This window comes from Camellia sinensis, chromosome 12 (assembly GCF_055761805.1).
Source record: "Camellia sinensis isolate YWXY chromosome 12, ASM5576180v1, whole genome shotgun sequence".
Taxonomy (NCBI): Eukaryota; Viridiplantae; Streptophyta; class Magnoliopsida; order Ericales; family Theaceae; genus Camellia; species Camellia sinensis.
The window spans coordinates 9,957,421-9,980,877 of NC_138972.1; the positions used below are offsets into that span (position 1 = coordinate 9,957,421).

The 23,457-nt window shown below is 37.0% G+C and overlaps 2 protein-coding genes and 2 long non-coding RNA genes across 12 annotated transcripts in view; 3 read left to right on the forward strand and 1 right to left on the reverse strand.

Annotated features, from left to right (window-relative positions):
- The window catches only part of LOC145788571 (uncharacterized), a 95,919-nt gene extending 81,540 nt beyond the window's left edge, over positions 1–14,379 (forward strand). For all 9 annotated transcript variants that reach the window (XR_014346011.1, XR_014346012.1, XR_014346013.1 and 6 more), the window contains 2 exons: positions 7,860–7,968; positions 13,409–14,379. Coding sequence is in view for 6 of the 9 variants with exons in the window: in XM_082898098.1 (XP_082754224.1) it covers positions 7,860–7,968; positions 13,409–13,609 (310 nt within the window). In the remaining 3 variants the exon portion in view is untranslated. The remainder of the gene's footprint in view (positions 1–7,859; positions 7,969–13,408) is intronic.
- On the forward strand, positions 2,295–2,545 carry LOC145804388 (uncharacterized). Its single transcript, XR_014346014.1, has 2 exons — positions 2,295–2,413; positions 2,444–2,545. It is a non-coding gene; the product is annotated as an uncharacterized LOC145804388 (long non-coding RNA).
- On the reverse strand, positions 4,253–5,246 carry LOC114313115 (uncharacterized). Its single transcript, XM_028259451.2, has one exon. The coding sequence runs from the start codon at positions 5,114–5,116 to the stop codon at positions 4,379–4,381; it is 738 nt and encodes a 245-aa protein (XP_028115252.2). The 5' UTR covers positions 5,117–5,246; the 3' UTR covers positions 4,253–4,378.
- On the forward strand, positions 5,395–5,634 carry LOC145804389 (uncharacterized). Its single transcript, XR_014346015.1, has 2 exons — positions 5,395–5,464; positions 5,537–5,634. It is a non-coding gene; the product is annotated as an uncharacterized LOC145804389 (long non-coding RNA).
- Positions 14,380–23,457: the final 9,078 nt, after the last annotated feature.

Below are 23,457 nucleotides of genomic sequence, written 5' to 3' on the forward strand. Positions count from 1 at the left end.
TGTGAGGTGGCGTAGCCTAGTTTTGTGGGAAGGTTTGGAAGGTTGTTGCTATTGTTGGGCAGGGGGTATTTATTTATTTGGTTGGGAAATTACAAAAAAAAAAAAAAAAAAGAAGAAGAAGAAGAAAAAACCTAGGGTTTGACCCATATAACAAACCAAACCTCGAGTTTTTAATTGTTTCAATTTAAACCCTCAACTTCCAAATTGGTTACAATTTATACTATCCGTCATCTCCATTAAAAACAATAACAAAGAGGGATAAATCTGTAAATTTCCGCCATATACATATTATATATATATGCATGAATAGAAAGGTAATTATGAGATTTTCGAATTAATTATTTTCTTTTTTTCATTATCGAGTCTCATCCTTTTCGTCACGTTGTTGAACAGTTACAAATTTCAAATTCTCCAACCATAAGAGTGATCAGAGGTTTATGAAAGAATAACAATTTGAAACTCCAAAGATGGATCATCTACCAAGCTAATTGCATATCCTACCTAGTTAATCTCAGAGATCACTCCGAGAGGCCTCTTTACAATTGGATCCCCTCTCTCTATGCATTATATATAATAATAAACTTACACATATACAATATAAATCTTCCTCTTCTTCTTCTTCGACTTCATTTTCATCCGCCACCGCCACCGCCACCGCCACCCACAAATCCTCCACCACTTTCCCACCACCACATCGGCACATTCAAGTCCATCCCTATCCTTCCTCGTCCTTTCCCCCACCCATTGCCAACACCATCCCTCCCATAACCAGAAAAATAAATAAATCACCAGACGCACAACACAAATCAGATGACAACAGTGGTGGAACTTAGTTCACAGGTTAGGGAGCTTGTTGGTGAGAACCCAGATTTGCCCAAGATAGCAGTGCAACAACCGCAACCCATAAAGCCTAGAAACATTGTCACGTGGACTCAAATCAACAGCTTCAGATCTCTCTCTTTTTCTCTCTTCGGAATCGATCTAAAAATGTGAATGTTCTCTCTATAACCAATCAGAGAAGCATAAAGGGTTAGGGCAGTGGAGGCAAGAGGAAAAGGAGGATGTGGAGGAAGAAGAGGCAACCGTTCGCTTGTAGGAGGTAGGGGCGAAAGAGTGTGATAGGGTTGATCCAATTGTTAGGCTCATATTATGCTTGTAATGGATGGTTCTCATATAGGAAAGGGTCAATACTTGGTGATCTTAATATGGGGTGGTCAAGTTTAAAACTGTGACGAAGATTAAGCTGAAAAACAAATGAGTAAGTGCCACATGTATTGTAAAAAACATTTTTTGTTAAACAACTTAATGGAGTGGATAGAGAGTTGAAATTGTTATAAAATTGAAACGTTAGGGTTCAAATTAAAACAATCAAAAACTAAGGGCTTGATTTGTCAGATAAGTCAAAACTTGGTTTTATTTATTTATTTATTTTAATGAAACTAGATGTTGGGCTAGGCTGAGATTGGGTTCATGATTTATGAGAATGGGTCAGGTTGGGCTATAGTTGCTAAAGGGTTGGTTTTAAGTGGTTTTAAGTGATAGGGATTGTGGCCTGTTACGTGGGTTTATTCAGCTGGGTCCTAGATTAAATAATAGGGTCGAATGTGGATTGGGTCACAAGCTAGGTAGGGTGAAGAGGTGATATGGAATACACTTACCACTGAGAGTTGTTTCCAACTCATCGAAGAACGTCGAAGCCTTAGGCTTTCAACAGTTGAGGGGAGGGATGACAATGCTACTAAGGCCTAGTGGAGATGGTGACCAGTGATCGTTAGCGTTGACAACGAAGGTGTGGCGCTGCCGGAAAGGGAGTGCAACGGCACTAGCGAGAGGTTTTGAGAAGCTTCACAAGAACTGGCGATCAGAAGGAAGGCCGATCAGTTTTTCAAATGGCACGCCTAAGCACAGGAGGCGCACTTGAGGCGCCTTGGACAACTTGATGCGAGGCATTGTAGGAAAGGGGCATTTGAGGTGCCTGAGGCCCACACCACAAGCTCAACCGTAAGGCGAATGACTTATGTGCTTCATTTAAATTTTGGCTCTAGCCTTATGCTATGTGTTGTAGCTACAAGGAATCACGACCCCTTTCATATAAAATGCAAAACTTATGCTTTGAGCCCTAATGTTCATATCAATAAAAGCACTAGGCATTGACAAAACGTTTTCGGATTGCAAGGTGGATATATTATATTTGGGATTCCTTTCAATGTAGGGTGTAGAAATTTAATGTATAAAGAGAAATGATTGTATTATTAATTGATATATATTGATGTCTATTACAATGATTCATGATTCCTATATATAGAAGAGGGTGAGTGTGTAGTAGGTAAGGAGTAGGTGAAGTGGAGGTGGTAGTGGTGTAGTGGGTTAGGTTTAGTGGAGTAGGTGAGGTGGTAGTGGTGTAGTGGGTTAGGTTTAGTGGAGTAGGTTTAAGTGGGTGAAGGTTTAGTGGAGTAGGTGAGGTGGTAGTGGTGTAGTGGGTTAGGTTTAGTGGAGTAGGTTTAAGTGGGTGAAGTAGGTGGAGAGTAGGTGGATTTTAACAGCCCCCCGCAAACTCAAGGGGGATAGGAACTAACCAACTTGAGTTTGGAGAGAGTAACAAAACAAGAAAATACATAAAAATAAAAGAGGATAAGAGACACTGTATGGTCGTGTCAGACCATTGGTGAAGACACTGGATGGTGGTGTCATAACGTTGTAGAGGACACTGTATGGGGGTGTCAGAACCATGTAGAGGACACTGTATGGTGGTGTCATAACGGTGTAGAGGACACTGGATGGCGGTGTCAGACCGATGTAGAAGACAGTTTATGGGGTCATGTCGGACCGTTGTAGCAGACAATGTTGTGACAGTTGTGGTGACAGTTTACGGAGTCTTGCTGGACCCTTGTAGAAACTAACCGGAATCAATGTCGGGACAGTTTACAGAGTCTTGTCGGACCCATGAAGGAGCTAACCGGAATCAATGTCGGAACAGTTTACAGAGTCTTGTCGGACCCTTAAAAAGTCGCACCCTCAAAAGGTGTGCCCAATTTTTCAAAAGGCGTGCCATCAAAAGGCGTACCCAATCCATAAAAAGGCGTGCCATCAAAAGGCGAGCCCAAGTCATAAAAAGATGTGCCGGACATGTTGGCGAGGCACGTGAGCGCCTTGGCTTGCGCGCCCGTGTTGTCGTCTGTCGGCAAGTGGCGCGCGATGCGCGGATCGGCCCTGGCTATTTAAACCAAGGGTGAGGCGGAGGCTGTGCATACCAGTCTGAAACCGCTGAAACCAACCCGTCTCTGAAAAACTCTGCCTCTTCGGAGAGAGAAACTTTGGAACACTTTGTAACCCAGAAAATGGCTTCGTCTTCCCGCGGTCTGCTCACCCTCTTTCCCGACCTCAACGAGTCAACAAGAGAGATAACTGGTGCGGTGGCACTGGAACCTCAACCAAGCGCCCCGGAGTTTGCTCCGTTGAACTTTCCGATGCGGTCGGTGGAGCAAAGAATGGCAGTGCAGTCGGATGTGGAAGCCAATCAGTATACATTGAAGTCATGTGTGGAAACCATGACTGCGGTTACAAACTTGTCGAACCGGCTGCAGAGTAGGGCAAATGAGGTGCAGCAGTTAAACTCCCAGCTGGCTCTGCTCCAACGCATGTATAAGGATGCGCGAGCAGAGATAAGTGTGCTAAAGGCGGAAAATAAGGAGCTGAAGCGGAAGGCCACCGTGATGTTCCGTTTTGGAGGTCCGCCATATGCTGCAGTGGAGGAGCAGGGAGTAGTGATCATGCCCAGTGGAGTGGGAAATACGGAGGCAACACTGGCAAGGGCTGCCCAGGACGGAGGCAAGAAGAAAAGACCGGCGGCAGAGTAGAGAAGAAAAATCCCACTGTGGGTGGGTGTTTGTTTGTTTGTTTGTTTGTTTGTTTTTTTTTTTTTTTTTTTTTTTTTTTTGTGTGTGTGTGTGTAAAATTGTGATCGGGGTTGATCCCTGAGATGAATAAAATATGGGTGTATTGTGCAAATCCGAATGGCTGGAAGCTACAAGACTCAGCAGAAAAAATGAGAGGGAATGAATATATATATATATATATATTTTTTTTTTTTAAAAAGAAAAGATAAAATGTTGAGGTTCAAGGAAAAGTTGGGCGGTGGAAAGAAGAAAAAGAAATATATATATATATATATATAAGAAAAAGAATCAATTTGTGTTTCGTTTTCTTTTCAAAAGATGGAGTAAAATAATAAAATAAAAAAAAAGAAAAAGAAAGTTGAGTGGGGAACAGGAGTGTGTGGAAAGAAAAAAGGAAAAAATATAGGTTGGAGAATCTGAGCATCGGAGAAGATGAGAGGAAAAGGAAGTGGAGTGGTATATGCCAAGTGGTACAGCAAAATCTACGTCCCAAACTTTGTTTCAGCGATGGAAAACATCAGTGTACAGATGAGAACATCTGGATTCGGAGTAGCTGTCATAGGAGAAACATAATCCCTCTTCTTAACAAACCGAGCAAAACCAAACAATCCCAATAGGAGCGTCCAGAAGGACAGCTCGGAGATGAAGTCTCTCACGGCTGCAAAAACGATTAAGCCAGCTACTGTAAGAAGGTATGGTTGGCTGTCTACAGAGTCTGGAACAGAAGCTTCAGCAATGGCAATTACGGAAGACACCAGCACGATGATCAGAGTCAGCTCTGGAATAGGAGTATATGCTATCACTGCTGAGTAGAAAGCTCGAATGGTGTAAAGTGTAGTTTCTATTCCTCTGATCAGAGAAGTTACTGGATCACCAATGAAATGGAAAATAAGGGCCAGTGCAAGTTTTAAGAGGTATCCCACGAACTGGGTAATACTTGATAAAACCTTTTTCCAGTTGGACAACTCCCACAAGACTGTTCTCCAGGCATACAAAAGGAAAGCAAGAGCTATGAACCAAGGCCACCTAACAAGTGGGCTTGGGGCTTCCTTGGTCAAGGGCCTGAACCGGTCAGGCATGGTACTGTGCCCAGAGTGTACCCAGTAAAGGGTAGTAGAGAGGGATGATTGTGAAGAGGACGCTTTCGAAGCTGCCGTTGCCGACTTGGATGACGCCGATGAAGGTGGTGATGATATTATAGCGAAAGTGACTTTCGACATGAATGAAGTGCCTACAAGGGTTCCACCAGATAGCCCTTTGGCACCTCAATGGTATAGACTAGAGCATCGGAAAGGTGAGACCAAGGTGAAAGGAGAGGAGGTATGTGTTGAGGTCCGGCGGGCGGCTAAGGCGAGACTGCCGCCCGCCGGTGAAGCAGAATGACTAGGTTGTTAACCTTGCTCTGATACCATGTAGAAATTTAATGTATAAAGAGAAATGATTGTATTATTAATTGATATATATTGATGTCTATTACAATGATTCATGATTCCTATATATAGAAGAGGGTGAGTGTGTAGTAGGTAAGGAGTAGGTGAAGTGGAGGTGGTAGTGGTGTAGTGGGTTAGGTTTAGTGGAGTAGGTGAGGTGGTAGTGGTGTAGTGGGTTAGGTTTAGTGGAGTAGGTTTAAGTGGGTGAAGGTTTAGTGGAGTAGGTGAGGTGGTAGTGGTGTAGTGGGTTAGGTTTAGTGGAGTAGGTTTAAGTGGGTGAAGTAGGTGGAGAGTAGGTGGATTTTAACGAATTATGATAATTTTGGGGCACTGATTGAAGCTGGTCCCGGTTTAAAACCACAAAGTTACCATATGGTGTGAGTTCCTTATCTTAAAAAAAAGGTGAATCATGTCAATAAATTGATGAAGGAACAAAAATAGTGTTGGGCAAAGTAAGGATGTTCTATAATGTGCGATGGGTGGACGGATAGAAGAAATATTGGTTTTTATTGGATTTGAATATGATGTTTTTTTTACTTTTGTTGGATGTTATGTTTGTGATTTTTAGAAGGTTGAATGTTGTTTTAAAGAATTTTTTGGAATGTTGAATGCTATTTTTATTGTTTTTGGAATGTTGAACGTTGTTATATGAGTTTTGAAATTCTAGAAATATTTGTTTATACTAAAAACTTTGCACATCTTAAAATTTTGCTTATCTTCTACTACTTGAGTCTTGCTTTTGTGAGGCGTGCGACTCGCCTTGCGGCTCACGCTTAGTCTAAAATTTTGCTTATCTTTTACAACTTGTGCATTGCTTTGGTGAGGCGTGTGCCTCACCTTGCGGCTCACGCTTAGGCTCTAGGAGAAATAAGAGCCTCGATGCGCCTAGGGCTTTTTGAAACACTGAGGCCGATGATGTTTGCTGTTAGGGTTCCAACAATTTCTAGAGTTATGGTCTCAAATCTTGTTTTATGTTGTGGATGAGGGAGAGAGGGGAAGAGCGAACAGGAGATTGGAGCTTTTGCTCTAATACCAATTGATGTAATACGTAGTATGAGGGGGAGAAGGAGAGAGAAGAAGAGGGCCACAATCCTAACACAAACAATTGGCCACAACCTGAATCTCGATATCTCATTCAATGAAAGCTAACTATTATAATGGTGAGAACTAATATTATAGGGCTTAAAACCCTAATTCAATAGGAAATCAATTCCTAATAGAAAAATGAAGCAAATATTATTAGAACTCCTAACCAAATATAAAATTTAGGAATTGATTAAACTATATGTTTAAAACAAATATAAAATATAAAATAGTTTAAAACTAATATAAAATAGTAGAATAATAAATTATGAAGACATTCATGAAATCTCCATGTGCACACATTCCACGTCTCCTCTGTTTTCAAAAAAGCCTTTCCATCTCCCAAATTATTTTCTTCTTGTTTTTTGGCACCCATCTTATCCCATCCTCCCACACCACCATTATAAATATGCAACACCCATTCATTCAATCTCCAAATCCATAAAACAGTTCATATTTTCTGAACTTTTTGGTGTTACCAACTTGTCCATCTAAGTGCAACCGTGATTTCCAGTGTTAATGTTCACTTGTTCTTATTAGCAATAAAATTTCTCCAGTTGTTCTTCAGTTGAAAGTGTTCTTCATTTTTGTTTGTGTTACGTCTTGGGCTAGTGTTGTTTGAACACTGTCAAGAAATGACAATTTGGTGCCATCCAATTTTCATCTTTCTCTGTGGAGGTATTCCTCTTGTTGTTTGGTTAGATAATACTTAATTAAGGAGATGAGGGATTATATTTCTCTCCTCTTGTTTGGTTAAACAAGACTTATAAAGGGAAGGGAGGTGTAAAAATTGAATATTTAACCTTTAACTATTAAAGTGGGGTATGCTAGGTTAATATATACTTTTATGACGAGCAGTTCACTTCACCACCGTTTCCTCCCAATGTTGGAGGAGAAGAGAAGTGCTGAAAAATGTTAGCCCTCTCTCCTTCACAACCCCTTCATACACTTCCTTCCCTCGCTTCAAATAATCCGTAGTGATAACTAGCTTTTCCCTGCCAAATCCTTCACTTCCCCTCCTAGTCCCTCAATCCAAATGGAGTGTACAAGCCTGTCCAAGCTGTATGACCAATCTCTAGTTTTATATATGTATATTTTGCAATGGCCATTTGATCTCTCAGTTTTTATTTATTTATTTATTTTTTAATCAAAGATTGATATACCCTTTGAATTGTGTTACTTTTTGAAGATGTTTCAGTCAGCCTCTTTCTATAACTCCGTACCTGCTGAATTTTTCAAGCATTTTAAGCTCAGGGTTCTACATATAGACATATATATATTTGACTGTCTGTCTTCGATTATATCATTTAAATGATCTAACAAGGCTTTTATACAGACGAGGAATCTATATTTTGATGCTGCTTAGCATTTCATTATCACTTCTACTTTTCTGTAGCTAAATTCATTCTGGTTTATTGGATTCTGCTTGATAAATGGCTTGTTTTTGTAGGGAAGAACATGAACTTTTAGAAGCTGTGCAAGCTAGACTGGCGGTTCATCCACTGACTGCGCCTATTCTTGGAAATGATCATAATGAGTTTCGCAGCCGTGAAAGTTCGGTAAGAGAAGTGGAAAATAATTTTGGTCTTACCACTAGAATATTTTCGGTTTGATGAATATAAAATCGAATGCTCATTGGGAAGCTAGGAAGCATTGACATAGACATAGGACATGGTGATTTCAAAAAAATTGGGGACAGAGACACTGCAAGGACACAACAGTAGAAAATATTTTCTTATATATTTTATTTGCTATGTAGACTAATACTACATCCACAAACAATCAAAATTAACAAAAACTAACACTAACTATAATAATAATAAAAAAAACCCCACTCTTAAGTTAATTATCATTTGTCTTTTTTCGAATGATCTATTAATTATTTAGATCTAAGAAACAATTAATAAACATTGAACATCCAACCGGGGGGGGGGGGGGGAATCTAGTTGGCGTGCTCCCAACATGTCCCGTGAAAAAATTAATTTGATTGCCACACGGCGTATCACATGTGTCCTTGTGTTTGACACCGCTATGGCACATGTTTTGCAGTGTCAGTGTTTCATAGGTGGGAAGTATATGGTCATTTTTTTCTTAATCTTATAGGAAACTTTGAAGCTTGCATTGAGAGCTTTATTAACAAGCCACGTATTCTTGTGGAAGAACAAATTCAAGGGGAAATTAGAAAGGCTAGCATGATTGACAAACACTAAAAATTGGGATGATTAGAAGATCTTGGAGTTGGACCCTGTGGCAATACCTACTAAACTAGAGAGTGGATGGAAAAACGATAATACATAAGGTCTATATTGTTTGAAATCCTGCTACAACATCTATTTTTTACCACATGGATAACAACCCATGCAAGAAGGGGGTGCCCACCTCCCTTGTGAGTGAGCAGTCATCCATGAGGTAAAGGAAGAGGTGTCTCTTTAATGTTTCGTCTGTGCATGCCTTACGGCTGGATTCATATGGTCCACAATATGGGAGTAGTTGAATTTTATAATATAACAATAAGGTTGAATTATGGAGAGATAATAAAAAGATAGGAAAGAGAAAAGAAAGAACACAAAGGGTTAAAGTGGTTCAGTCAGTCTTGGCCTACGTGGTCCACTTATGGGCTACATCTTTCATTCATTCAACTTGATGCTTTTGTGTACATGATACACCATATATATAGGGTAAGAGATTGTCACAACCCCATCCCGGCCCAAACAGAATAGTGTAGTGATCGGTCAGTAGTAGTGGACTACCAAAGGCCTAACTTTCAAAACAAGTTGGACTTCTATGATAATTGGGGCAAATTTTGCATTTTCGATTGTGGAAGCCATTATTTTCTTATATTGAGTCCATTTAAAACATTCATTCAGAGCATTGCATAACTATATAGAATGAAAGTATACATTCCTCTTGGATTACTATCTTGCATTATTACATGATCTATACAACAAAAGTAAAATATAGCGCTTATGACAAGCTTTACAAAACCAGCACAAGCACAAGACCAACTTTAATCAACTTCTCTTCGTAATTGAGCTCTTCATCACCTACATATATATATATATATATATAAGGGAGAGGGTGAGCCATTGCCCGGTGAATAGTAATATAGTAAAGTGGTAATGGATGAACACCGATTATTTTAACAAAAATAAGCACAAGGTTATAGTTTAAACATAGCATAATTTGATCGTGATAGAACAAAGTTTAACTTGCAAGCATATACATAGCAATGAACATTCCAAAGGCTTTGAGAACATCAAGACCCACACCACGGTGGCAAGAGGAGCTCAGTTAGCAAAAAGTTATTGGCATGATTTCCCAATAACAAAGACAAGATCTAAGGTGTCATCTTAATACATGATACAAGAATATAAAATGTTCATTTATGATAAAACAATAGCTTAACTTTCATAAACATAGCATATTAAACATAATTTTACTACACTACTACTCACAAGTGGCTCTTGAACAAGCGTTTTTCCTTCAAAGGTGCTTGACTTACACAAACAAGCATATAAAGATCAATAAAGCAAAATGCAAAACAAATTTGTCAACTGAACTTCAATTTTCTTTCTTAATTAGTCTTATTTTAAGTCTGTTTCTAAGCTTTAATCAATTCTATTTTAAGTCTCAAAAGAGTATAATGAGATCTGGTGCATCAAAACGCGCGAAACTAATGAAATCGGGTAAATGTGATGGCAAATCCGCTTGGGCGGATTTGTTAAGCTTGGAAAATCCGCTCATGCAAATTGAGGCAGTGACCACCATCGACAGTGTAATTTCAATCTGCTCATGCAGAATTTATGGCCACACGGGCAGTTTCAAGCAGGCAAAACGAATTAGTGTGTGTTCTTGGTGTTTTTTATTTATTTGTTCCACCCAAAGCTTCAAATCATGATAGTTCAAGTCTTAAAACATAAATTAATGACAGGAAATCCATGGAAAAATATATGTAAGCAAGAATTCAAGATTCAAACCGAATCAAAACATGATTTTCACAACAAATCTTCAAACTTATTTTCTTTTCCAACCTTTTTCTTGTTTGTTCCAAAACATGAATTTAACCTTCCCAAAACTATTGGAAATCATGAGGAAACATGAGGGTTTAGCTTTTTTATGCAATAAACATCAAAATCAAGATCAAAATGGCATGAATTATGGCCACCTAGCTTGTTCTCCAACTTTCTCATCTCTTTTCTATTCTTCTCCTCTTAACTTCATTACTAACCCAAATTAATCCTAACTTCTTCTCAATCTTAGATGGTAGGTAAGATTACTACAAGAATTAGGGCTCAAAACTTACCTTAGGATGATAAAGATGGAATCCTAGATGAATTCTTCGAGCTCTTTTCTTTCTCCTTCATTCTCCTTCTTTCTCCTTTCTTCTAGCTCATTCTTGATCCTACAGATTTTTCTTTCTTGTTTTGGTTTTATTTGAGGCAAGCTAGGACAAAAGGGTGGCAAGCACAAAAGGCTGGGTGGGACAAAAAGAGAGGTGTGTGTTTGCTTCACCAATTTCCTTAATCCCATCATTAGTTTAATTAATCAATCTTTGTTATAATTAATCAAGGTTAAACTTAATCTTGCTTCACTTAATTAATCTTGATTAAGGCTCTTTAATCTTACTTAATTAACACTAATCTTGATTAGCAAAATAACAATTAGCAAATGACAAGCACATCAATTAAGGCATTTAAGCTCCTCAATTAGTGCATAGGCACATCCTAGCAATCACAAATTTTAAACCTAAGGTGTCCCCAAACTCTTAGCAATCTTCAAGTATTTCTCTTTTCAAGTTTGTTTTATCAAGGCATGTCTTTTATTTCTAGGTTTCTTGTCAATTGCATTCATCTTTTAAAATTTTATCTTATCAATTTGTACTTCTATTTTTAGAGTATTGTAAGGCAATTAAATTAAGGTAAGTATTCGGTCATGTCATGTTAAAAGCACTTTTGATGTGACACTCGCTTGCTATGCTCAAAAGGTGGTTAGTTCCTAAGTCTTAACAGTTAATGGTGAGATCTTCATGTTCAAAGTTCCCTAACTACTCATTTCTAAGCTTCACTTTAAGTATGTGTAATGAAATAATTAATTTGACTTAGGGTATTCAAGGATGGATAATAATATTGTTATAGCACGTCACGTTCTTTGGGGTGTCACAGAGATATAATTAAATTCCTTAGTTAAGGGAAAATCAAAGATACAAAAAATCATGATAAACACAAATCATGGAATCTCTATATATCTTGATATATTCCATATCTGCTCCTATCTTTATGAGCAAATTTCACTTTACCCCCTTGTGGTTTGGGCTATGAAGAACGGATACTTCAAATAGGAAGATGTATCTGTATCGTATCCGTATCGGATACCGATACTCCTCGGATACTTACGGATACGTATCAGATACTTATTAAAAGTATCGGATACTTTTTAATTAATTTTTCATTAATTTTGAAGTATCGGATACTTAGTTTTGAAGTATCGGATGCTCCAAGTCACATATTATCGGATACTTCTTAATTAATTTTGAAGTATCAAATGCTCCAAGTCACATGTTACTCCTGTTACGAAATTAGAATTGTATCATTTCTTGCATAATATCATAATATAATATAATTGTGAGGATAAATAAAATATTTTTACAATACTTTGCTTAGTTTTTTTATAAAAATAACATAGTAGGCTAAAGTAATAGAATTCATCAAATTGACATATCTTCATCGTATCATGCATGTCCTCTATAACTACATAAAGTAAGGATTAATAAGATAATATAACAATAGTAAAATTAAATATCAATAAATAAATAAGCAAATAAACTTGCATAGAATATTTTTGACTAGTGCAAAAGGAAAAAGCATAGGGTCAAGCTGTGGATTGTTTTGATATTATAATATCAACATATTAGACTTGATATTCAAATGAAATATTTGCAAGACCTATTGAAAATTTAAAAACTAAACTAGCTAATGCCTTAAATTAATATCTAATTCTTAAAGATTAGTATTTTGCATCATAAAGTTATTGTAGTTTCTCAACATTCTTGAGCTTATGTGTAACCCACTATTAATAATTTATATATTTTTATTTTTTATTTTTTATAAACGTATCCTAGCCGTATCCGTATCTTACATTTTTTAAGTATCGCCGTATCCGTATCCGTATCGTATCGTATCGTATCCGTACCTCGTATCCGTATCCATGCTTTCTAGGGTTTGGGCCATGTGTGGATTTGCCCCCTTGTCATTTGGAAGTAACCCTATAACCACCATGTGGTTTGTGATGATAGGAGGTCTACCACAGACTTTTGTACGTTAGTAGGAGGAAATTTGTTGACTTGGTGGAGTAAGAAACAGTCAGTGGTTGCCAAGTCGAGTGTAGGAGTGGAGTATCAAGTCATGGTGCATGGCATTTGTGAGTTGATGTGGCTCAAAGTTTTATTGGCTGACCTCGGATTGTTGGTGGTCCCATGCGACTGTATTGTGATAATAAGGCCACTATTAACATTGTTCATAATCTGGTTCACCATGATAGGACTAAGTGCATCAAGATTGATTGACATTTTATCAAAGAGAAATTGAATAGTGGCATCATTTGTTTGTCATTTGTCACATCTAAAGATTAGTTAGGTGATGTGTTTACCAAAGGGTTAGGGTGTAAAGTGTTTCATCCTATTGTATGCAAGTTGGATTGGTGGTATGGTGATTCCTCATGTTATTTTTCCCTATTTTTTATTTTCTGTTTTTTCTTCTTTCATTTTCCCTTTCCTTTCCTTATTTTTCTTTTTCTTCTGCCAGTCTCCCAAAGCAAAATATTTGCTTACTAGTTACTGATGTTTGATTAAAAGAATGCAAGGAAACAGTTGTTCTCGTTGCATTAAATGGAAAAATTACAATAACATTTGTTCTTAACTTTTTTTCCCCCACTCTCGTCTTCTTCTTCAATTTTTTTTTTTCTTTCCCCTTGCTATTAATCATCTTTACGTATTGTTGACAGGCTGGAGTACCAAAGATACTTGACGGTGATATGCTTGCTCAGTTCTTGGAGCTTACAAATATGCAACAAGAGGCTGTACTGGCATTACCACTTGGCTCACCAGATAGGGTTATGTTTAATTCAAAGCCCTCTTCACCTGTGCCAATTACTGTTAACCAGGTCGTGCGGCTTCTTGAACGAGTTCATTATGCCCTAAATTGAATCTCCTCTCCGTGGTTTGTTTCCATTCTCTTCCTTCTGATTCTCTATGAATGGTTGGTTTTCATGCACTTCCTCCGAGAGCAAATCAAGTGAAGCATTTAAATACCAAATGGAGAGGAACACACAGAGACATGTATATCTTCACTCGGTTCCTATTTTCCAATGATATGATGAAGTAATGTGCTTATACAAGAAGGATATGCACCTCAAATCAGTTTCTTACACTATGTACGTACAGACAGACAGTTTGTGTGGTTGCATAAGATGATGATGATGACTCCTTCAAAACCTCTCTCAGATCTAACCAGTGATTGGGCGGAGACCATATAAAGATAAGATTGTATTTTGCTGGGATGACAAACTGCTAACTGGAGAAAAGTAAATCAATATATGTATAAATCATGACTTGAGTTGATGGATGCTTTTACTTAAAAAAAAGTTGTGGTTGAACGTTGTATTTTGTTCTCTGTGTGGGAGTGGGGATTCCGCTTTCAGTTTTTGAAGGAAGGTTGGTTGGTTGGTTGGTTGGAACTTAGTCAAACTGAAACTTTTGGGTCCTCCTCCTCTTCTGGATAGAGGATAGGATAGGACGAGTTAAAAAGTGTGCTAGTTCGTTCTTGGTATATCTATTTACTAGAGATGACCCGTGCCTAAAGGTACTTGCCACATTGACATACTGAAAATATGTATCATGTTGAAATTCTATTGGGTACAATTTTGGGGCAAGAATGTGTTGCAAGAAACTTTGAAAGAATTTTATGTTTTCTAAAGATTTTTGGAGTTTGTAGCATTTCTGGATAAAGAGCTTAAATGTCGTATAGAATTCCTAGTAATGCTACAGACCAAAAACTGTTCACAAATAAATACTAAAAACAAATGTATGATTTACATTAGTATAATTTACTTTCATTTTTAGTGTGGGTTCAACAATACAATTATTAAACCATATATTTCTTCCTCTTTTTTTTTTTTTTTTTTTTTTTTTAAAATTTTTGTTATAGTATTTTTCGACGATTAAATTTTTGGTGGGTAACATTACTGAGAAACTCACATGCAACACCACCTCAAGTAGAGCATTCTGAATGCATTACAGCAAAAATTGACACAACCAGCGACCCAAATATAATATGAAACATAATTTTATTTTAAAAATTTTGTTGATGAAACTCAGTACAAATTGTTAGGTGGTGATATTTTTATAAATTTTATATCGCAATGGTAAATGTTTAATTTAACACATTATTATATATAAAAAATTTATAACAAAAATTAAACACTTCAAAAAGGTTCTGATTACAGATATTATTTTTTCCTGGATATATTCTATATCCAACTTACAATAGGCATGCACTCCACACTTATTGTGAACCCGCACCTAATAATACAAATTAATAATAAGGGAAATAACTTGTCAGTGGAGTCGGAAAAAAAAATTATCCAAAGATGATAAACATTATAAATGTTAATATTTAAAATCATAAATTTTTTAATTAATGTGATAATTTTTTTAAAGATTATCACTAATTGGTAATTTCTATTTAATAATATGTACCTAACAATACAATTATTACAATTATGAATCTATAATTTTTTTACATGATATTATATTGTTTGATTACATTAATTCTTTAAAAGTTATCATAAAATAAAATAATTAATAATTAGTATTTACATAGGAAACGATATAAAATTGTGACAAAAAAATCAATCATACATACCATTTCTCTTAAAAAAATTAAAAATAAAATTCAAATTCAAATTAGTTCGTGATGGCCTTTATGATCAGCAATACTAGGTATCATGAAAAGTCTTTCATGAAAATGATCATGAAAGATTTGTGACCTTTGGATTATACTTAAAATAAAACACCACATACTAATCAAGGTAATCCAAGGGTCACAAATCTTTCATGATCATTTTTATGAAAAGTCTTTCATGGTCCCTAACATTTCTCCTTTATCATACACCATTTCTTGAAGCAGGCACCATCATATCATTGTAAGCGTTTTGACATCTCAAAATACCATCTACCTTCCTTTGGCATCCTATATTGCCAACCAGCAATAACTCATATCCATTACTCCACCAAAAACAGAGATGATGGAAGTTGGCCGAGTAGAAAACCATTAGGAAAATAAAGGTAGCAGCTATGACAGGTATTTGGAAATAGTTAAGGCCTTTGTGCTCAACAATGCTGGCGGCAGTGTCGGATGAGGCTTTGGAGCTCAAAAAAGTTTCTATTTTCCCACAGCACCACCACACCCACATCTCTAGTCATCCCTTGCAAGTTGTTGAAAAAAGAAATTCAAATAAAAAATTAAAAAAAAAAACAACTATACTTTTGAGCAACTCGTGATTGACACACGATGACACAACCATTCTCAACCTACACAAAATCATCACCAGTCACAGGAGATGACCATTTGCTAGATAGAGATGGTTAGTGCCTTGGCAACGGCGTGAGTGCGACTAATACACAGCATAGGGCTTTGATGATGTGCGTGACCTAGACCAACAATGATGGGGTGCAAGGTTTTAGCTGTAGATCATGTTGAGATTGCTATGTTGACCGGTTCACCCAATTGGGTGGCCGATGAAGCTCTGAAGAAGAAGAAAAAGAATTTTTCCGTGCTAGAGATGATGATGGAAGGGAAAGGAAAGAGAGTGATAGATCTAGGATGGAGAGAGAGAGAGAGAGAGAGAATGCGATAAAAAAGAACAGAAACAAATATTGAAATATAGAAGATTTGTACAAAGTTTTGAAATCCATGCCAGAGAATGGATGTTAGCGGGATAGGCTAAGCAAAATTTCAAAATTTGAGTTCTAACTGTCAAATAATCCTAGTCATACAATTTTGAGTTGAGTTGATCTCAACCTTTGAACCCAGTTATATCTATATGCCAGTTAGGATATTTTCACCCATTAGATAGAACTAATCACAACATTTCATAATGACATGTAAGACATTTTTTTTCAAAGGGTAAATTGCCCCGGCATCCCCTCTATTCTTCTAATATCACAGTGACACCCCCTTTATTCCTTAAAATATCATTGGCCTTCCTTACTTTACAATTTATGTAACATAAAGACCCGTCTGTTAGTCAACTATGAGTTGACCCAATCAAATTTGCTTATGTCATTTGTTTAACATTTGAAAATGTCAAAATTACTCTTGTTGATCTTCTTCCCAACAAGGCTACACCTATACTATTCCCATTTTATTATTGTCCTCGTTATCAAACACCTACCAATTCTTGCTATTGTTTTCTCAGATGAGAGAGAGAGAGAGAGAGAGACACGGTGAAGAACCACCAATTCCACCTCCCTCAACTATTGGCACCATTTTCATTGACATGTGATGATCTTCTATTCCATATTCTCAAGTTGAGACCTGCGACAGTGATGTCTGGACTGTGGCGAACTGCGAGGAGGAGGGGGTTGGGTTATGGCGAGGAAAGGGTTGTCTCCTTTTCTTTTAGAGGCCGCAATTTGTGATAGTGGGGCTATTTGGCGACAAGGCTGTATGAGGAACAATTGGGTTACGAAGCAGCAAAGGGAAGAGGTTGGGCTGCGGGGGCTGGGCTGGTGTTCAAGGTTTTATAGTGTTTTTATATATAATTGGGAATGTGTCAATTAATCATTGTGCGGGGGTAATTTCCGCACTACGAAGAAGGGTAGAACTTCGTGGAAGAATAACGTGCTTCGGGAAATAAAGATCTACACAGAAAAACAAATGATGAGGCTGCTTGACTGGGGTTTGGTTGGAAAACCCTCTGATGGTAAAGTTAGGGAGTAGTGGAGAAGAAGAAAAAGAGAGAATAAAAAGAGTTTGTACATGTAGAGTGTGTGGATTTTGGATCCTTTGACGATGAATAGTGCTCACCTTTTATAGGAGAAGGTTGCTTGTCCTCCAAGACCTTCTCTCTCTGCCATCTATCCCATTTCTCTTGCTCATGGTCGTCTCTCATTGGAGGAGGACGACCACTCCGTCTAACACTTAGGTGCAGGTCTGTCGTGTGTGCTCTTTGTCCTTCTACGCCTTCATGTTTCCACGTTCTGTTCATATAGAGGGAGGTGACCAGAGTTGTTTGCCTCTTGTGAGCTCAAGAAACCTTCGATGCATTGGCCTTCTCTAAGTAGGTCCACTTCGGAGAGGTTGTCCAACCTGGAGGTACAACTTGTTGCTCAGTACGCTTAGGAGTGAGCCTTGCACGTTGGGTCGAGCTTCCTAGCATCCACTTCGGAGTAGCACTCATGCATTGGGTTGAACTCTAATGACTGTCCTGCTTCGGAGCAGGAGTTGGCCATAGGGCTGGACTCCAACCTAGCCCAACCTCGGAGTGGGCCTAGCATTGGGCCTAGCACCAAGACTTAGTTAATTTTTACCCACTTCATTTGCCCCTGGCTTGCTCTTGCGTTTAATGAAGCGGAAGAAAATTTCGTCACAACTTAATTTGAACTTCGCGGGTTGGATTCAAAATTATTGTTCGGCCCAGAGTGCCTGTGTTGGGCCTAGCTCGGTTTTTGCTCAGTATTCCGTAGCTCAGTGGTGCCCCCAAACTAAACGTGCATCATTGGCCTCGTAATTGCTTAGCTCGGTGCTCTTTCTTGTTCTGTTAACAACCGTGGTGGATCTTCATGCTCGGTCGGCCGAGCGTCGTTGCTTTAATTGAATATATATGTGTGTATATATATACACATATTTTTTTTGTAGTGTTCGTGGATTGGGCCGAACTGCTCAGCAACACTTCAAATCAAGGCAAGCGTGCCTTAGCTCAGCTTTGTTCTAATTTGTTTTGATGATGTTGAAGTAAAATGCTTTGTGGGCGATGCCATGATTGCCATGCATGGTAATGGCACGCATGTATTCTTTGCTGGGTTTGGTGCTTGGTGTTGAATTGCATGGATGTAGGGCTTAGTTTGGAAGACAAATTGTTGTGTTGACTTGTGTGCTTTGGTTCGGTCGGCCATAAGCTTAGCTTTGCATGGAATAACTTGGTGGGCCCCATTTTTGGCCACCTAGGTCGGCCCACTTTCACCCCAAAGACTTGATTCAAGCACTGGCTCTGTTTGCTCGGTCTCAGTGCTTGTTTGGTTGTGTTGATTGCTGTTGTGAGGCCGAGCAAAGCAACTCTTGTCTTCTTTTATTTTATGCATAGGTCGGTCAGAGTCAGACCCACTGCCTTGCCTCTTTATAATCTGTGTTTCCGCTGTATTGCACAAGGGGACAGTTTGGAGTTGTTGGTGTTCGGCCTTATTTATCCTGTTTGTTCGATTCTGACTGGCAGAATACCTTGCAGGCAGGCAGGCAGGCACACACACATATTCATTCATTCCTTCGATCTATACCTGATTAGTTTAGACGCTACTTTTCGCAGCTTCGCATCCCCTCTGCCAATGGACTGATTCGCACCAAAACTTAGGGTATTTTATTATTCAAAAACGCAAATCACCTTTTCATTCTACAAACACACACGTGACAGGATCCTATAAGTTTTTGAAGAGCAAGGATCCTCTAGAGTGATTTTTTCCTAAAGTTTTCTAGAGTGCTACATTGTGTGGTTGAGATTTACTGGCAAGTCACATCAATTTTTCTGATGTGACTTGCCAGTAAATCTCAAGCACACAATGTAGTACTCTAGGAAACTTTAGGAAAATTTCACTCTAGAGGATCCTTGGTGGTTTTTGGACTCTCTCCTTTCCTTTTGTTTCCTTTTTCCATATTCGTTGCTGTTGTTGATGATTTTTTATTGTTCCACCCTTGTTGAGTTGTTCTCCGTTTGTTTCTTTTCCAACAGACTTCTTTTTCCAGTGCTACGTTGTAACGCCCTCAAAACAACAACATTAAACTCAACAGATAAGACATGCATTTACATATAAACTAATCACATTCTTTTATACATTAGAGTTCCATTACATAAGTATTACATGTTATCATCAAAACAAAATGCCCTACGGGCTTACAGCTTTCCAAGTTAACACTTGGTTACAACAAAGAGTACTAACTCGTTTACACATTAAGCCCTTGGCTTGAAGTTACATGTAATACATCAAAAGTTAAGCGACAAAAGTATGTCTGCCTCTAGCCTCCCAGCTATGTCCTTGGAGGTGGCATGCTTCCTGTACCTGAAAATGATATTCCCATATAGGGTGAGCCACAGCCCAGTAGAAATACACTAAACCAACCATGAACAATGACTAAAAGATTAGCAATTGATAGATGGCTAACACAGATACATTCACATAAATTACACATTTATGTCATACAACTTATGAGTCTAAGTTACCTTTCATTTTCCCTCTTTCAACAGACAAGTATGCTAGCTCTATCATCATTTCCACAGATATGTATAACAACTATATCCCACATTCAGATAAGCATATAAGCTATATCCACATTCTCAACAGATATGTATAACAACAATATCTCACATTCACAGATAAGCATATAAGCTGTATCCACATTCTCAACAGATATGTATAACAACAATATCCCACATTCACAGATAAGCATATAAGCTGTATCCACACTTTACCAAGATAAGCATATAAGCTCTATCTCCACTTCTCTAGACAAGCATATGAGCTGTATCTACGGAGTTCATCCCCTATCTTCTCCCAACACTATCCGGTTTAGAGGTACATCCCCTATCTTCCCCTAAACCGCGGAGTACATCCCCCATCTCCTCCTCTACACATAACGTATATAAACACATTGGTTCTATATACAATCACCCAATACATACAGTTAATGTATTCTATCAACCGTCAAGTTCCATGACACATTTCATTGATTAGTTTCAGTTTGCCTAATCATCATGCATTGTCTACAACAATCACGACTATCCTCCACCGATAGCCCAAGCAGTTATTTCTAAACAGAAAATAAATGCACAATGGATATTCAATCAACATTTCATTTCCTCATTCTTCTCAATTAATTATCCCAATTAATTAAACAATGTAATTAGGTTAATTCCCATAATTAACATTTCAACCCTTAGGTCCCATTTTCATCAATGATTTAACATTTATTCCATTTCTTTATTCCAAACATGCATCTAGGTTTATTATGAATAAAATCCCAACTTTTGTAAAATTGCACAAAAGCCCCAAACTTTCACAAAATTACCAAACCAAGCCCAACATCTCAAAATACCAAAATTTAAAGACAAAATCCATAGAGAGGAGTAGGATATCCCTACCTCAAAGTTTAAGCCAAAAAGGAGATGAAGACTCGAAGATCAACGTGCTCCAAATCCAAACTTTTTCAGATTAAAACAAAGCTCTCAACGCCCTCTATCTTTTTAACAAAGGCTCTAGGCTAGATTCACACTCTAGGGAGATCAAATCTTAGAGAGGGTGTAAGTTTAGAGAGAGAGGGTCTCGGATTTAGGGTTTGATCAAAAAAAGAAGTGAAAAACTGAAGTTCAAAATCGCTACTGTCCGCTGATATAAAACACGCTCGCTCGAGCGAAGACTTGGTCGCTCGAGCGACCAGACACAGAAAATTTAGCTCGAGCCAAGGAACTCTCGATCGAGCGAAGAAAAACCCAGACCGCTCGAGCGAAGGAAGCTCGCTCGAGCCAAGAAACACAACTCTCAGGTCCAGAACTAGACGCAACACTCGCTCAAGCGAAGCCACCCTGGCTCGACCCACCAGACACGAACCTCACTCTCGCTCGAGCGACAAACTACTCGCTCGAGCGAAGGGCCAAAAATCTGGGCAGCAACACTAGGCTCCCAAACACAACCAACCTGAAACAAACCTGCCCAACACATCCCATAACTCAATATACAAAGTAAAGAGGATGCAAACAAGATAATAAACAACTACCAACATCCACGGACACATGTCCGGATCACTGTACAACAAGGGTAAACCCGGGATCGCTATAACGCTAATCACGGCTGGATCATCTCACTGCCATTGCACCTAGTTGCCTAGAATCGGCATTAATTGTAAGTCTTCGAACAAACTTTTTATTTCCGTCGACGGTTGTCATTGTTGTTGTACCACCACTGCACCATTTTTTTCAGCAAGTTTCTTTGTTTCCGGCAGATCCGCAGCCGTGTCTATTTTGTTTTCCTTGTTTTAGGGTAGGCCTACTATTTTCTTGGGTTTTTGGGCTAGCCCACTACTTTGGGGGGAACATTGCACCTTTAAAATGGATAGTTGTATAGCACGTAGTTGCTTGGTCAGTTGTTGCACCTTCGACCTTGCAAGCCACCATTAGTGTATTTGTTCGGTAGGACATTATACCTCCGGCTTGTGAGTTGTCCATCCATTGGTTGCTTGGTTGGCCGCTCAAAATATGGGGCCATTTCCCAATATAAGCCATTTTTGTATTGTATTTCCAAAACTAGGCCAACTTCTGACGGAATTCCAAAACTAAGCTAAAGCGCCATTACTATTCGCGCTTTTACTGTTAGGAGGCAAAAAGTTGATGAATAGTGAAATCGCTATTTGAAATCGCGATTTTAATTAAGAAAACGCTGTTCCAAATCGCGCTTTTAACATAAAAAAAATTTCTGAAGAAAACGCTATTTAAAATAGCGCTTTTACTGTGCATATAATAATTTTTTTTTTTTTTTTTTTTTTTTTAAAAAACGCCATTTGAAATGGCGTTTTTCCTGTTGACTCACAACAACCCACACACTCACACAAATATGCACACCCATAACACTCCAACAGTGAAATAATATAATTTATATATATAATAATAATTTATAATAATTAATTATATAATTTTTATAATTTTCGTAAATATAAATCATTTTTAGGTTATGAATGGTTTGATTTATAATACGTATGTAAGGATAAAAATTTTTATAATCAAAAATAATTTTTTCAATTTTTATAATCAAAAATAATTTATAAATTATCAAAAATAATTTATAATACGTATGTATTATTTAAATCTTTACATTTTTTATTTAAAATTTTTTACAGTAAACCGATCTTCACATTTTATAATACGTATGTATTATTCAAAAATAATTTATAAAAATTTATAATTAATACGTATGTAAATAATTTAATACGTATGTTCACATTTACATTTACAATAAACCCATCTTCACATTTACATACGTATAGTTTAAGGGTAAATTTTTTTATAAATGACTTAAATGATAAATCAGACCATTCATAACCTAAAATTTTTTACCCTTACATACGTATGGTTTAAATAATTTATAAAAATTATTGCCATACGTATGTAAAAATCGATTATAAAAATTGCAAAAATTGATTATAATTTTTTTTATATATAATAATAATTTATAATAATCAATTATATAATTTTTATAATTTTTAAATTTTTTTAAATTTTTACAATTTTTACAATTTTTTTACCCTTTATTTTATAAATAAAGGGTAAAAAAATGATTTATATTTACGAAAATTATATTTTGCAATTTTAAAAATTATAAATAATCTAAATGTGAAGATGTATTTACTGTAATAATTTTTGAATAATTTTTGCAATTTTTATAATCGATTTTTACATACGTATGACAATAATTTTTATAAATTATTTAAACCATACGTATGTAAGGGTAAAATGTGAAGATCGGTTTACTGTGAAAAATTTTGAATAAAAAATGTAAAGATTCAAATAATACATACGTATTATAAATTATTATAAAATTTTTTATAATACATACGTATTATAAATTGTTTTTGATTATAAAAATTATAAAAATTATTTTTGATTATAAAAATTTTTATCCTTACATACGTATTATAAATCAAACCATTCATAACCTAAAAATAATTTATATTTACGAAAATTATAAAAATTATATAATTAATTATTATAAATTATTATTATATATATAAATT